At 34.5% G+C, this 14,121-nt stretch overlaps 1 protein-coding gene across 1 annotated transcript in view; it reads left to right on the forward strand.

Annotated features, from left to right (window-relative positions):
* The first annotated feature begins 5,524 nt into the window (after nt 1–5,524).
* The window catches only part of thsd7bb (thrombospondin, type I, domain containing 7Bb), a 111,341-nt gene continuing 102,744 nt past the window's right edge, over nt 5,525–14,121 (forward strand). The window contains exon 1 of the mRNA XM_056468854.1: nt 5,525–5,651. Coding sequence (XP_056324829.1) covers nt 5,525–5,651 — 127 coding nt within the window. The remainder of the gene's footprint in view (nt 5,652–14,121) is intronic.

The raw sequence follows: 14,121 nt of genomic DNA on the forward strand, positions 1-14,121 counted from the left end.
AGCTAAACGTGTGAAATCCTTCCCCAGTATCTGTTTTTTTTTTTTTTTTGTCTACTTTTTCTGTCTCTGCGGCTCACATAAACACCTTGGTGAAGGGGGAAATATCCATGTGGTCTCTTGAGGGGAATTCATTGGCGCTAGTTAAAGCTGACTGGATGAAGCGTGCGCTCCGTTCGAGGACAACATTTAAAGAGAGGAACAGGACACTCTGTGATTTTCGCCATGGCTGATTCCACTCAGCCAAATTACGGCATGTCAAATCCGTTACTCAGGGGAGAAAGAAACGCTTGAGGAGAAGAGAGAAGAGTCAGGAGGTGATAAAAAAGCAGGAGCAGTGAAGACAAAACACTGACTGGATAGAGATTTTTTTTTTGTTAAACAACTGAATGACAGAGATGATAAGATTTAAAGAGGCACTGGCTAATTGTGGATCTTTGCTGGAACATCTGTGTAATGGAAACTGTAGCCAATTAACCCTCTTTATGAAGGATGAGAGAGGACTTTCTTCAGTCAAACCACTCTGAATGGGCTTAAATACAAGAGTGTTTCTGTCTGTTTGGATTTGCACTGAAAATTTGAGTTTGCTGCTTGTTCAAAATACTTATTTAAAATGATTTGAAACCACACGAGATTTTTTGGGGGGACAACATAATTTTTTTATGTCCAATCTGCTTAAATATTACGCAGTGGATTCCCTTCCAGCTTCCAATCCAAAGTATTCATAGCTCTTTACTTTTTCCACATGTTTTTTATGTTACAGCCTTATTCCAAAATAGATTAAATTCATTTATGTCCTCAAAATTCTACACACAATACCCCATAATGACCATGTGAAAAAGGAGTTTTTAAAGTTGTTGCAAATTTATTAAAAATAAAATAAATAAATTTAAAAAATCACATGTACATAAGTATTCACAGTTTTAGCTCAATACTTTGTTGATGCACCTTTGGCAGCAATTACAGCCTCAAGTCTTTTTGAATATGATGCCACAAGCTTGACACACCTGTCTTTGGGAATTTTTGCCCATTCCTCTTTGCAGTGCCTCTCAAGCTCTATCAGGTTGGATGGGAAGCGACTGTGAACAGCCATTTTCAGATCTCTCCAGAGATGTTCAATAGGACAGGTAATTAGGGCTGGGCTCTGGCCACTCTATTGATATTTTGGCGGTATGCTTTGGGGTCACTGTCCTGCTGGAAGATGAACCGTCGCCCCAGTCTGAGGTCAAGAGCACTCTGCAAGTTTTAATTCAGGATGTCTCTGTACATTCCTGCATTCATCTTTCCCTCTATCCTGAATAGTCTTCCAGTTCCTGCTGCTGAAAAACATCCCCACAGCATGATGCTGCCACCACCATGCTTCACTGTAGGGATGGTATTAGCCTGGTGATGAGCGGTGCCTGGTTTTCTCTAAACATAACGTCTGACATTCACTCCAGAGAGTTCAATTTTGGGTCTCATCAGACCAAAGAATTTTGTTTCTTGTGGTCTGAGAGTCCTTCAGATGCCTTTTGGCAAAATCCAGGTGGGAAGTGGCTTCTGTCTGGCCACTCTACCATACAGGCCTGATTGGTGGATTGCTGCACAGATGGTTGTCCTTCTGTAAGGTTCTCCTCTCTCCACAGAAGAACGCTGGAGCTCAGACGGAGTGACCGTTGGGTTATTGATCACCTCCCTGACTAAGGCCCTTCTCCCCCGATCACTCAGCTTAGATGGCCGACCAGCTCTAGGAAGAGAACTGGTGGTTCCAAACATCTTCCACTTATGGATGATGGAGGCCACTGTGCTCATTGGAACTTTCAGAGCAGCAGAAATTTTTCTATTACTTTCCTCAGCCTCGTACCTCGAGACAATCCTGTCTTGGTGGTCTACAGACAATTCTTTTGTCTTTATGCTTGGTTTGTGCTTTGACATGACTGTCAACCCTGGGACCTTATATAGACAGGTGTATGCCTAATGTTCAGTCAACTGAATTTACCACAGGTGAACTCCAAATAAGCTGCTGAAACATCTCAAGAATGATCAGAGGAAACAGAATGTACCTGAGCTCAATTAAGAGCTTCAAGGCAAAGGCTGTGAATACTGATGTACATGTTTTTTTTCAGGTTTTTATTTTTAATAAATTTGCAACAATTTAAAAAAAATTCCCATTGTCATTATGGAGTATTGTGTGTAGAATTTTGAGGAAATACATGAATTTAATCCATTTTGGAATAAGGCTGTAACATAAAAAATGTGGAAAAAGTGAGGAGCTATGAATACTTTCCGGATGCACTATAATATAATATAATTAATATAATATAATATAATATAATATAATATAATATAATATAATATAATATAATATAATATAATTAATATAATATAATATAATTAATATAATATAATATAATATAATATAATATAATATAATATAATATGATTAATATAATATAATATATATAATATAATTAATATAATGTAATATAATATAATATAATAAAAAAAATTGACATTCATACATTACAATGTCTAAAGAAGCTTTATAAAACTGAAATAAAAAGCATATAGCCTTAGATACATATGACACAATGTCCAACCATTAAGGTGAGTGGATTGTTTTATTATTATTATTATTATTATTATTATTATTATTATTATTATTATTATTATTATTATTATTATTATTATTATTGTCATCATCATTATTATTATTATTAATAATAATAATAAATTCATAAAATGCCTGTGATTTTGACCAATGGTTTGCTATCCTCTGTAATCATCTATACAGCAACTTCACAACTTCTTACTCTATTTCCCCTGATGTTCCTGTAAGATAATTCCTTCTGCATCTTCACATCTGTCTCTTCCCTTTCCTATAATCCCCACTACACTCCGATTTTCCATCCAGAAAATGTAAATCAACCTCCGTTCAGCGGAACTAAATAACACTGGCTGGATGTGCATTAAACGTTTGCTTTTTGCTATTGAGTTTGAAAGGCTTGTCACAGCTGAAGTCAGTTTTGAGATCCCGTTCTGCAGTTATCTTTGCATTCGCTGCTTGCTTCATCGAGAGACTGTAGATTGATGCAAAGCATTAAACATGTCTGTTAGCGCTGACCGCAGACTGGAGAGTAATTACAAAGCTAATCAGTTTCGACAGCCCTCCATTCACTCCTGGCTCTCACACATGTGCACTGACTGCAGTGTATTTGCACTCACACACACATATTATACACATACACATACATATGTACAGCTTATCTTTTTGAGGACTTCTCACACAGATTTTTCAAAATTTTAAATTCTTAATGTGATTTATAAGACAGTTTCCTCATGGGGAAAAAATGTCCACACAAGGTAAAAATTACTGGTATTTACTGGTAATCTGTTATTTACAGCTATCTTTTTGGGGACTTCCCATAAACTTAATGCTTTTTATACTGAACAGACAGTACATTGAATACTTGTGGGGACATTTGGTCACAAACAAATACACAAACACATGGCGCATTTTCGCATTTTCAGCATTCTTCATTCTGTGTGGTTTGTTAGCTGTTTTCCTCATGGGGACCAAAATAATGTCCTCACAAGGTCAAAAAAGACTGGTATTCCTATACTTATGGGGACATTTGGTCACACACAAATGCTCAAACACATGGCTCATTTTCGGATATTCGCATTTTTAGCATTCTTCATTCTGTGTGATTTGTGAGCTGTTTTCTTCATGGGGACCTAAATAATATCCTCACAAGGTAAAAAATGACTGATATTCCTATACTTTTGGACATATGGTTACATACACACATACGATTCATTTTAGTATTTTCAAAAGTCTTCATTATGTGTGCTTGAGCTGTTTTCCTTATGGGGACCAAAAAATGTCCCCACAAGGTTAAATTTGACTGCTATTCCTATACTTGTGGGGACATTTGGTCAGACACAAATGCACAAACACATGGCGCATTTTCGCATTTTCAGCATTCTTCATTCTGTGTGATTTGTTAGCTGTTTTCCTCATGGGGACCAAAATAATGTCCTCACAAGTTCAGAAATGACTGGTATTCCTATTCTTATGGGGACATTTGGTTTTATACACACGCCTCATTTTAGTATTTTCAAAATTCTTCATTATGTGTGATTGAGCTGTTTTCCTTATGGGGACCAAAAAAATGTCCGCACAAGGTTAAATTTGACTGCTATTCCTATACTTGTGGAGACATTTGGTCACACACAAATACACAAACGGATGGCATATTTTCACATTTTCAGCATTCTTCATTCTGTGTGATTTGTGAGCTGTTTTCCTCATGGGGACCAAAATAATATCCTCACAAGGTACTTATGGGGACATTTGGTTTCATACACACAGACACCACATTTTAGTATTTTCAAAATTCTTCTTTGTGTGATCGAGCTGTTTTCCTTATGGGTACCAAAGAATGTCCCCACAAAGTCAAAATTTACTGGTATTTCTATAGCTGTGTGTATATTTGGTCACACACACATGCACACACACACGACACATTATAGCATTTTCACAATACTTCATTCTATTTGATTGAGTCATTTTCCTCATGGGGACCAAAAATGTCAAATTATACTGGTATTCCTGTGAGGACATTTGTTCACACACACACACGTACACACACAGACACCATATTTTAACATCATCAAAATGTATAATTCTGTGTGATTTGTGAGCTGTTTCTCTCATGGGTACCAGAAAAGTCCCCACAATGTCAACATTCACTGATATTCTTAGACTTGTGGGGACATTTGGTTACACACATACGCCAGATTTTAGCATTTTTAGGATTCTTTATTCTGTGTGAATTGTTTTCCTCAAGGGGACCAAAAATAAATAAATTCCCCACAAGGTCAAAAATTACTGGTATTCCTATACTTGTGGGGACGTTTGGTATACTTTTAACAACTTAAAGAATACAAGGTATACACACAGAGAGACACACTTTGGTGATGTTGGTTTACAGGAACTCTTCATAGGGGTAATGCATTTTATATTATAAAATAAACAAAAACTAAATATTTACAGTTTTTTTATGTTACGTTTTCAAAACCAAATGGAATTGTCACACACTGTTAAGAATTTTTGTAATTACACAGTATTAAACTGTAATATGAACTATATTATACTGTAGGCCAGTTATGCGGTATGTTACTGTATTTTAAAGTTGCATTGTAAAAATTACTGCATGTTTACAGTAAATGTATACATACACTTCTGTATATATATATATATATATATATATATATATATATATATATATATATATATATATATATATATATATATATATATACAGCCAGATAAATGGTGCTGTAAATGTAAATACAGTATTTTTGCTGTAATTGATTTACTGTAAGTTACTGGCATTTGATCTCTTATACATTAAGTGATCACAAACGCAAGTAAATCATTGGTTTACTTAATGAATTCTATACATACAGTAGTAGATCTTTTAACTAACCAGCTCTTGTGTGTATTTCTGTTTCAGGTTTGATTCCAACAGGCTGACCGAAGATGGCATTTCTGAAAGAAGAGATTACCTTTGTCTTCTCCCTGTGGGCTTCCCTCCTTTATGTAGCACTAATGTCTCTTTCCCTGGGAGCAGAGGCACCTAAAAGAAGCCAGTTCATGTGGAAAACAGGTCAGATGCCAGTGTGTTTTACTTTTGAGTTTCTCTTGGATGATTTTTCTTATGTATACTGGCTGAATTATGAGATTTAGTACTTTATTTACTCGTTTCTTGTTTCTACTTGATTCGCTTTGTTTGTTTGTTTGTTTGTTTGTTTTTTTCAATCAAAGGGAAATTGCATATTATAAATATGTGATACAGAGAAATATCAGTTTCAATTTTGGTATCATGATCACCATAGGGAGGAAATAATAAATATAATATAAATGTAGGTCTTTTTCTCTAAGCGTATTTCAACACTTGGAATGTAATGCAAAAATCCTTTGCACTGAAATATACAGAAGATACCCTTATGATACAAGATACTTTAATGATAGGTTTTAGTCATCTTTGGATTGAAAAATAGTGTGATACATACTTTTATAAGACGTTTTTTGCCATTTTTAATTTGATGGTGGGGATTTAATAGTAATTTTGGATAGAATATAGTGTGCAGGATACTTTATTTGCTTTTTTATGCCATTTTGGATTGAAATATAGAACACAAGATACTGTATTGGGTTTTTTGTGTTTCTATTGCACAACAGGGCTTTAATGGTCATTTTCAGGTTGAAATGTAGTGCATACCTTTATATGGATTTTAAGATAATTTTTAGATGGAAAATTGCACGTGATACAATTTATGTGCTTTTATTGGTCGATTTTGGATTTAAATTGTGTGCAAAATGTACTTTTATTGGACTATTTAGTCATTTTTAAATTGGTATATAATGCACAGTAGGGCTGTTTGCATAGTCATTTTTAGATTGAAATATAGTGTGCAGGATACTTTTTTCAGCTTTTTAGTCACTTTTGCATTAAAATATAGTACAGAAGAGAGCTTTTTTGTGTATCATGATGCAAAATAGGGCTTTAATAGTCATAATTTGGATTGAAATATAGTGCACAACACACCCTTTAATGGCTTTTATGATCATTTTAGATGGAAATATTGCACCTGAGACACTGTGCTTTTTTGATACAATAAATTTGAAAGACAGTGCAAAATGCACTTTTATGGTACTATTTAGTCATTTTTAAATTGATATATAGAGCACAGTAGGGCTTTAATGGTAATTTTTGCATTTAAATATAGTGTGCTGGATACTTTTCTGAGCTTTTTAGTCATTTAGTCACTTTTGCATAGAAATATAGTACAGAAGATACTTGTATTGAGTTTTCTGCATATAGTGCACAATAACGCTTTAATGGTCATTTTTGGATTGAAATATAGTGCACAATATAACCTTATATGTTTTTAGATGGATTGTTCTTGATGTATTGCTCTTGTGTGCTTTTTTTGGTAAATTTTGGATTTAAATACAGTGCAAAATGAGACTTTTTTTTTTTTTATAGTAATTTTTAAGTTGGTATATAGTGCACAGTAGGGGTTGATAGGTCATTTTTGGATTGCAATATAATATGCAGGATACTTTAGTTACTTTTTTATTGCCTTTTGGATTGAAATATAGTACACAAGATACTTCTATTGCGTTTTTTTGTGTTTATACTGCACAATAGGGCTTTAATGGTCATGTTTGCATTGAATATAGTGCACAACATACCCTTATATGGCTTTTAAGATCATTTTAGATGGAAATACTGCATGTGGGACACTATGTGCTTTTTTGATATAATAAATTTCAAAAACAGTGCAAAATATATTTTTATGGGACTGTTTAGTCATTTTTAAGTTGGTATATAATGCACAGTAGGATTTTAATTGTATTTTTTGTAATTTTTGGAGCTTTTTAGTCACTTTTGCATTGAAATATAGTACACAATATACATGTTACGTTTTTTTGTGCATCATAGTGCACAAAATGGCTTTAATGGTCATTTTTGGATTGAATTATAGTGCACAACATACCCTTATATGACTTTAATGATCATTTTTAGATGAAGGTGTTGCACACAGGACACTTATGTGCTTTTTTTGGTCAATTTTGGATTGAAATACAGTGCAAAATATACTTTTATGTTACTATTTAGTCATTTGTAAATTTGTATATAAAACACAGTAGGGCTTTAATGGTCATTTTTGCATTTAAATAAATTGTGCAGGATACTTTTCTGACCTTTTTAGTCTCTTTTGCTTTGAAACATAGTACAAAATACCTTTATTGGGTTTTATAGTCCACAATAACGCTTTAATGGTCATTTTTTGATTGAAATATAGTGCACAACATACCCTTATATGGCTTTTATGATCATTTTTAGATGGAGGTATTGCACACAGGACACTTGTGTGCTTTTTTGTCAATTTTAGATTGAAATACAGTGCAAAATATACTTTTATGTTACTATTTAGTCATTTGTAAATTTGTATATAAAACACAGTAGGGCTTTAATGGTCATTTTTGCATTTAAATAAATTGTGCAGGATACTTTTCTGACCTTTTTAGTCTCTTTTGCTTTGAAACATAGTACAAAATACCTTTATTGGGTTTTATAGTCCACAATAACGCTTTAATGGTCATTTTTTGATTGAAATATAGTGCACAACATACCCTTATATGGCTTTTATGATCATTTTTAGATGGAGGTATTGCACACAGGACACTTGTGTGCTTTTTTGTCAATTTTAGATTGAAATGCAGTGCAAAATATACTTTTATGGGACTTTTTAGTCATCTTTAAGTTGGTATATAGTGCACAAAAAGGCTTTAATTGTAATTTTTGGATTAAAATATAGTGCACAACATGCCCTTATATGGATTTTATGATAATTCTTAGATAGAAATATTGCACACGAGACGCTTGTGTGCTTTTTTGGTCAATTTAGAATTGAAAAACAGTGCAAAATATACATTTAGTGCACAGAAAGGCTTTAATGGCCATTTTGGATTGAAATTTAATGTGCATGTAATTGGCTACATTTGGATTGAAACTGTACAGAAGATGCGTGTTTTAGGCGCTTTTTTTTGTATAGGGCACAATAAGGTTTTAATAGTCATTGTGGATTCCTTGTATGAACTTTATGATCATTTTTAGATGGAAATATTGCACACAAAACACTGCTTATTTAGTCAAATTTGGATTGTAATATAGTGCAAAAGATACTTATATGTGGTGTTTTTTGGTCACGCTTGGATTAAAAAACACTGCAAAATATATGTTAACGGGATTTTTTAGTTGTTTTTTATCAGTTCACATGGAGCACGTCACAAGTCATTTTTTAATTGAAAATATAAACAAATATTTGCTTTTCTTTTTTGGTAACAGAATTATCATCTTTGATTTGATCTTTTAATAGTGTGTGGAGCATATAGTGTATTATTTCACTAAAGCACAATAAAGAAATTCAGATTTTTCAGAAATGCCAAGTTAGTGAAATCCATCCACAGTTTAAGCCACAGAATTCTGACACATTTCTAGCCGTTTCTCTGTAGCTAGATCCAGTTGGAGAAGTCCTATATTAGAATTGCGTAATCCAATGTGTGAATGACAATGTTTGGTCTGTCAAGTGGTAAGGTAGTGCAGATTTCTGTTCTGCGTTGGATTGAGGAGAACACAAGTGGAAAGTAAGTGAAAAAAAATAAGTGGTCCAAGCTGGATATTGATCCTTGTTGTCAGATTTGGGATCAGCAGGCATGTATGCAGTGCACTTCAGAAAACTGTGAGACCATCTGCCTGTGTTATCTGTGAAGTCTGATCAATCTTATATCCAGCTGGAGTTGCTCATGTCGCCATGGCAACAATTGTTAAGTGTGAGATTGACAGCTCGCAGAAGAACAGAAGATTATTACTTGGCCTGTTAATGCCGTCCGGCGCATCCAAGCTACTGCGAGCTTACATTTTCAAGATGCCGCAATTAAGCACTTCTTCAGAACTTGTAACAAAACATCCAACATTTGGCTGTGAAGACCTTAGGCAGCTGCCATTGCCTCAATAAATAAACACGGCTGGATTGAGACAGGAGTTTGAGTGGTCTGGCTCTTATGCCTGACCTTGGGGGAATACACTTAAGATATTAAATTTTGTTTTATGAATAATGTATTTAAATTAAGGCAATGCGGAAGTAAAACTAAAAATATATATATATATATATATTCCAGCTGGGTTACAATAATTCATTTATTTCAAAAGAATTGCAATATTTCTTTTTTGTTTCTTATTTAAGCAACAAATAAATAAATAAATAAATAAATAACAGGCCGAAAAATACAGGCAGAGTGCCTTAGTGTCCCACCAGTGACGATATACAGTTTGATGGTATAATTGTGTGTATGAAAAAGAAAATCAAAGAGTCTAAAAGTCTATTTGTATGAGGAACTGCTTTCTTCCGCCGTTCCTTCACATCTGCAGCTGATTTCAGAACAGCAGAAACTGTTGCTACTTTACCAACTCACTTTAGAGCTAGTATTTGAATGATTCTCTAGTGTAACATCTGAAGTCATGACAAAACAGGTGATTTTTGCTGACATTTTAAGATTATAAGGCTAAACAGCATGAAATGTCGAATCTCTGTTGAAATCACACTTACTGTAGAAATCACACGGGACATCACAATAATTATCCCTGAAAAAGCAAAGTAAACACTACCAGACACACTATCAGACTATATAAATCCAGCACTACAACATACAAAAGAGAGAGATTGACTTAGAAAGACACTTACCTGTTTTATAATGATTTGATTAGCTGTAGTTGAGTTTTTCTCCTCTAAGGGCTTATTATGCAGTATCTGTCGCTATCTTATGGCAGAACGTCAACCGTCTTTGCTCTGCTCAGTATGACAGGCTGGTGGATGCCGGCGCGTTGTCTCTCAAAAATTATAAATATTTAAATTTATCAGGATGTAGAGCAATGCGCAAATATCTGAGGCTTGAACCAGCTACCTTGCTGTGAGGCGAACTGCGCAACCGTGCAGCCCCCATGTCGTTTTTCTTATATTATTTTAGCAAATAGTATTGTAACTAATTATTTGTTGTACTCTCCCATTCACTGCGCGCTAAGTTTACCCATCTATGATGACTTCTGAGAAACCTGGAAGCGTAAAAGTTTATTGGTAGGGCTGCACAATATATTGTTTCAGCATAGATATCACAATGTGCAAGATATGCAATGTCGAGTCTTAATTACAGATAACCAGGACTTACAGAATTGTATTAAATTATTGTATTTGTACAAAATGTATTGAAATTCGTTTTTTTTTTTTTTATAAATCACATACATTTCAAAGCAAAAACAAGATCATTTCACTTATCCAACTGGCAGATAATTTGGCTTCTTTTGAGGAATTACTCTTAATTTTGATTTATTTCTTTTACTTGCTCTTTTTTTATATTTGGACTAAAAACGAGTAAGAAAAGCATTTTTTGCATTCGTTATTATTACATTTCTGTAGCTGAATACTGTTACACTCAACAGAAAACCATCAAATACTGCTATTCAAACTTAATTCATTCATTCATTCATTCATTCATTTTCTTTTCGGATTTGTCTCTTTAATAATCTTGGGTCACCACAGCGGAATGAACCGTCAACTTATCCAGCACATGTTTTACGCAGCAGATGCCCTTCCAGCAGCAGCCCATCACTGGGAAACATCCATACACCCTCATTCAAACACATACACTACGGACAATTTAGCTTACTCAATTCACCTACAGCATATGTCTTTGGAGTTGTGGGGGAAACCCACATGAACATGGGGAGAACATGCAATGCCAACTGACCCAGCCGGGACTCGAACCAGTGACCTTCTTGCTGTGAGGCGATTGTGCTTCCCACTGCTCCACTGTGATGACCTCAAACTATCTTGTGAAACTGTATTCATATCGCAATATTTTTAGCAAACAAATAAAATATCGCAATATCACATTTGTCCAATATCCTGCAGCCCTACTTATTGGTCTACATGGACCAGTTATGGTGTATTATTGAAAGTTACTGATGAAACGACTCACACCATGACAGAGTAAAACTCCAGTGCTGATGAACGCAGCGGTGTAAATGCTTCATGGGAGAAGCGGAGGTGATGTAAGGATGAAGAAGTTTGTCTGCAGTGAGGTGTGAAGTGCTGGTCAGTTCTCAGCGGCTCCGAGCGAGTTTCCTCACGTACTGCATGTGGATCGAAGAGCGGCTCTGCAGGGCCACAGGGGTGATGATTCCAGGAATGTAAAATCGATACTGGTATCATCCTGAAGGAGTGAGTCCACTCTCTTTCGGTCTATGAAGAAGCACTCGTTTTTCACAGACACACACATGCTTGTTCACTCAACATCTAATTTCCTTTTTTTGTGTGCTTAATTGTTTTGTTTCCTCAATCTGGAAATGAGAAGGAGTGTAAGGAGACTGGAGAGTGAACTCTTGAGTTTTTTTTGTGTCTTAAAAGCACTCAGGTGGCTTGAAAAGCAGATTTTTTTTGCAGTCTCCCTGGAGTTCTGCTATCTGACGTCACAAGCCGGATGGAAAATGACTCTGTCTCTCAAAACAAGAAGGTGGAAATTAACCTTCAAGAGTGACACCCGACTGACTAGAGCAGATTAGGTGCTGCTTTTGGAGCAGTATTAGGAAAGGAGACTTATGGATTTTATCTTATGTGGTTTTAAAACTGTTTATGGTCATCGTTCTTTTAATTACTTTGTGGCATTGCGATGGAGTAGGGGGAGAGGGGGGATGAAGGGCAGTGTTTCGTAGGTTGCTAGGCAACCATCAACAATTTTCTCAGAGGAAGACAAGCTGACAAAACATTCCTGCAACTCTGATACTAGTTTAATTTATGGATTAAATTATAAAGCACTACAGTGTTTGGGTTTTCTGTGTTTGTCTGAGATCGTTAGTCAACCAAAATGTGTATTTTGCATACAAAGTATGAAGCTGATTGGTCGATTCTTGTCCTGTGACTCACAGTTGGCTCGCGGGATTCATTCGACTGGGTGTGTCTAAAAGGCCATTGTAAACAAGGAACTTGCATGAACTCTAGAAAAGAGATATATGAATGGCCCCTAAAAGGCCACCATCATTTGCGATCTCCAGCAGTTAATCTTCTTGGACAAACTGGTGCATTCACTTGATTTGTTGACAAATGTGTTATGGATCCATTCCTTAGCAGTTCATGGGTTCCTTGACTGGGCCTTTTCCCTTTTAGCAAAGAAACTTTCCAAAGACGTTGGTTTCTTACTCACCTTGCTGCTTGTGGGTTATATTTGGGTGCTCAAGTGACTGAGATGTAATCGAGAGAATACGGTCATTTTTCAAAATAAAAGATCGTTCAGACTCTGGTAATAAATAAAACGGAAATAATTAATGATTTCTTGTGCAGCCCGGTACCAATTGATCCACGGCCCGGTGATTGAGGACCACTGGTCTATCAAAATCAGCTGTTATTTTGTATCAATGTAGAACAACTCCAATATAATTGGCCATCAGGTCACCATGAAATGTAACGATGCTCCCTATGGCCAGCCTCTGAATATAACATAAATAAATACTTAAACTACGCACATAACCAAAGGCAGACTATAAAAGCAATTCTTTTAAATACAGGACAATATTGTGCAAAATGGTGCAGTAAACGTTGTTTCCCTTATTGAGTCTATTGAGTTATTACTATTTATTTATTTGTTTGTTTGTCTGTGTTTGTTTGTATTTGTTTTATTTATTTTGTAATAAAAAAATTATTTAAAAATGTTTATTTATTTATTTTTTGTTTATTTTTATTTATTTATTTAATTTTTACCATTTATTTATTTATACTTGTTTTATTTATTTTTGAAATAAAATAACTTACTTATTTATTTAAATAAATTTTATTTTATTTGTTTATTTTTTCCTATTTATTTATTTATATTTGTTTTATGTTTGTAACAAAATTGTATTTATTTAATTTCAATTTATTTAATTTTATTTATTAAATTTTTACTGTTTATTTATTTTTTTACATTATCTATTTATTTGTTTATTTTTCACAGATAATATCACACAATATATAATAGATTCTTTAATGCAAAAGTAAGAAATATGTAAACAGAAAGAATTATATATTTTAATAGGAGTCAGATGCACTACAAAGCAAGAATAAAATAGTGTGACAGCCAGCAGCGACCTCACACTGGATAATAAGTGATGAGACATGAGTACAAATTGTATTGTGTAAAATACGATGGAGTGTTGTTTTTTTCTTCTTATTTTTCAGCCCACAGTAAATAAGTGAGATTCTTCCCCTGTGAATGCAGTTTAATTCATCCATTTTTCTTTTGTAGTTTATTGTGTTCGGTTCATCATTTAATCGCTAATTTCTTTCATTTGCTTAATTTGATTGATTACTGTGGAAGGAAATGAGGAGAAAGCTGCACCGCACTCAGAAGTATGAGCACATTCACAGAGCTTTCACAAAAGCCGGTGTTCATTAAAAGCGGAGGGTTCCTGTTATATCCCAAGACTAAAGGAGTTCTAGTTCACACAAACACACATGTTTGCTGTGTATACATGGAAA

This window comes from Danio aesculapii, chromosome 11 (genome assembly GCF_903798145.1).
Source record: "Danio aesculapii chromosome 11, fDanAes4.1, whole genome shotgun sequence".
NCBI lineage: Eukaryota > Metazoa > Chordata > Actinopteri > Cypriniformes > Danionidae > Danio > Danio aesculapii.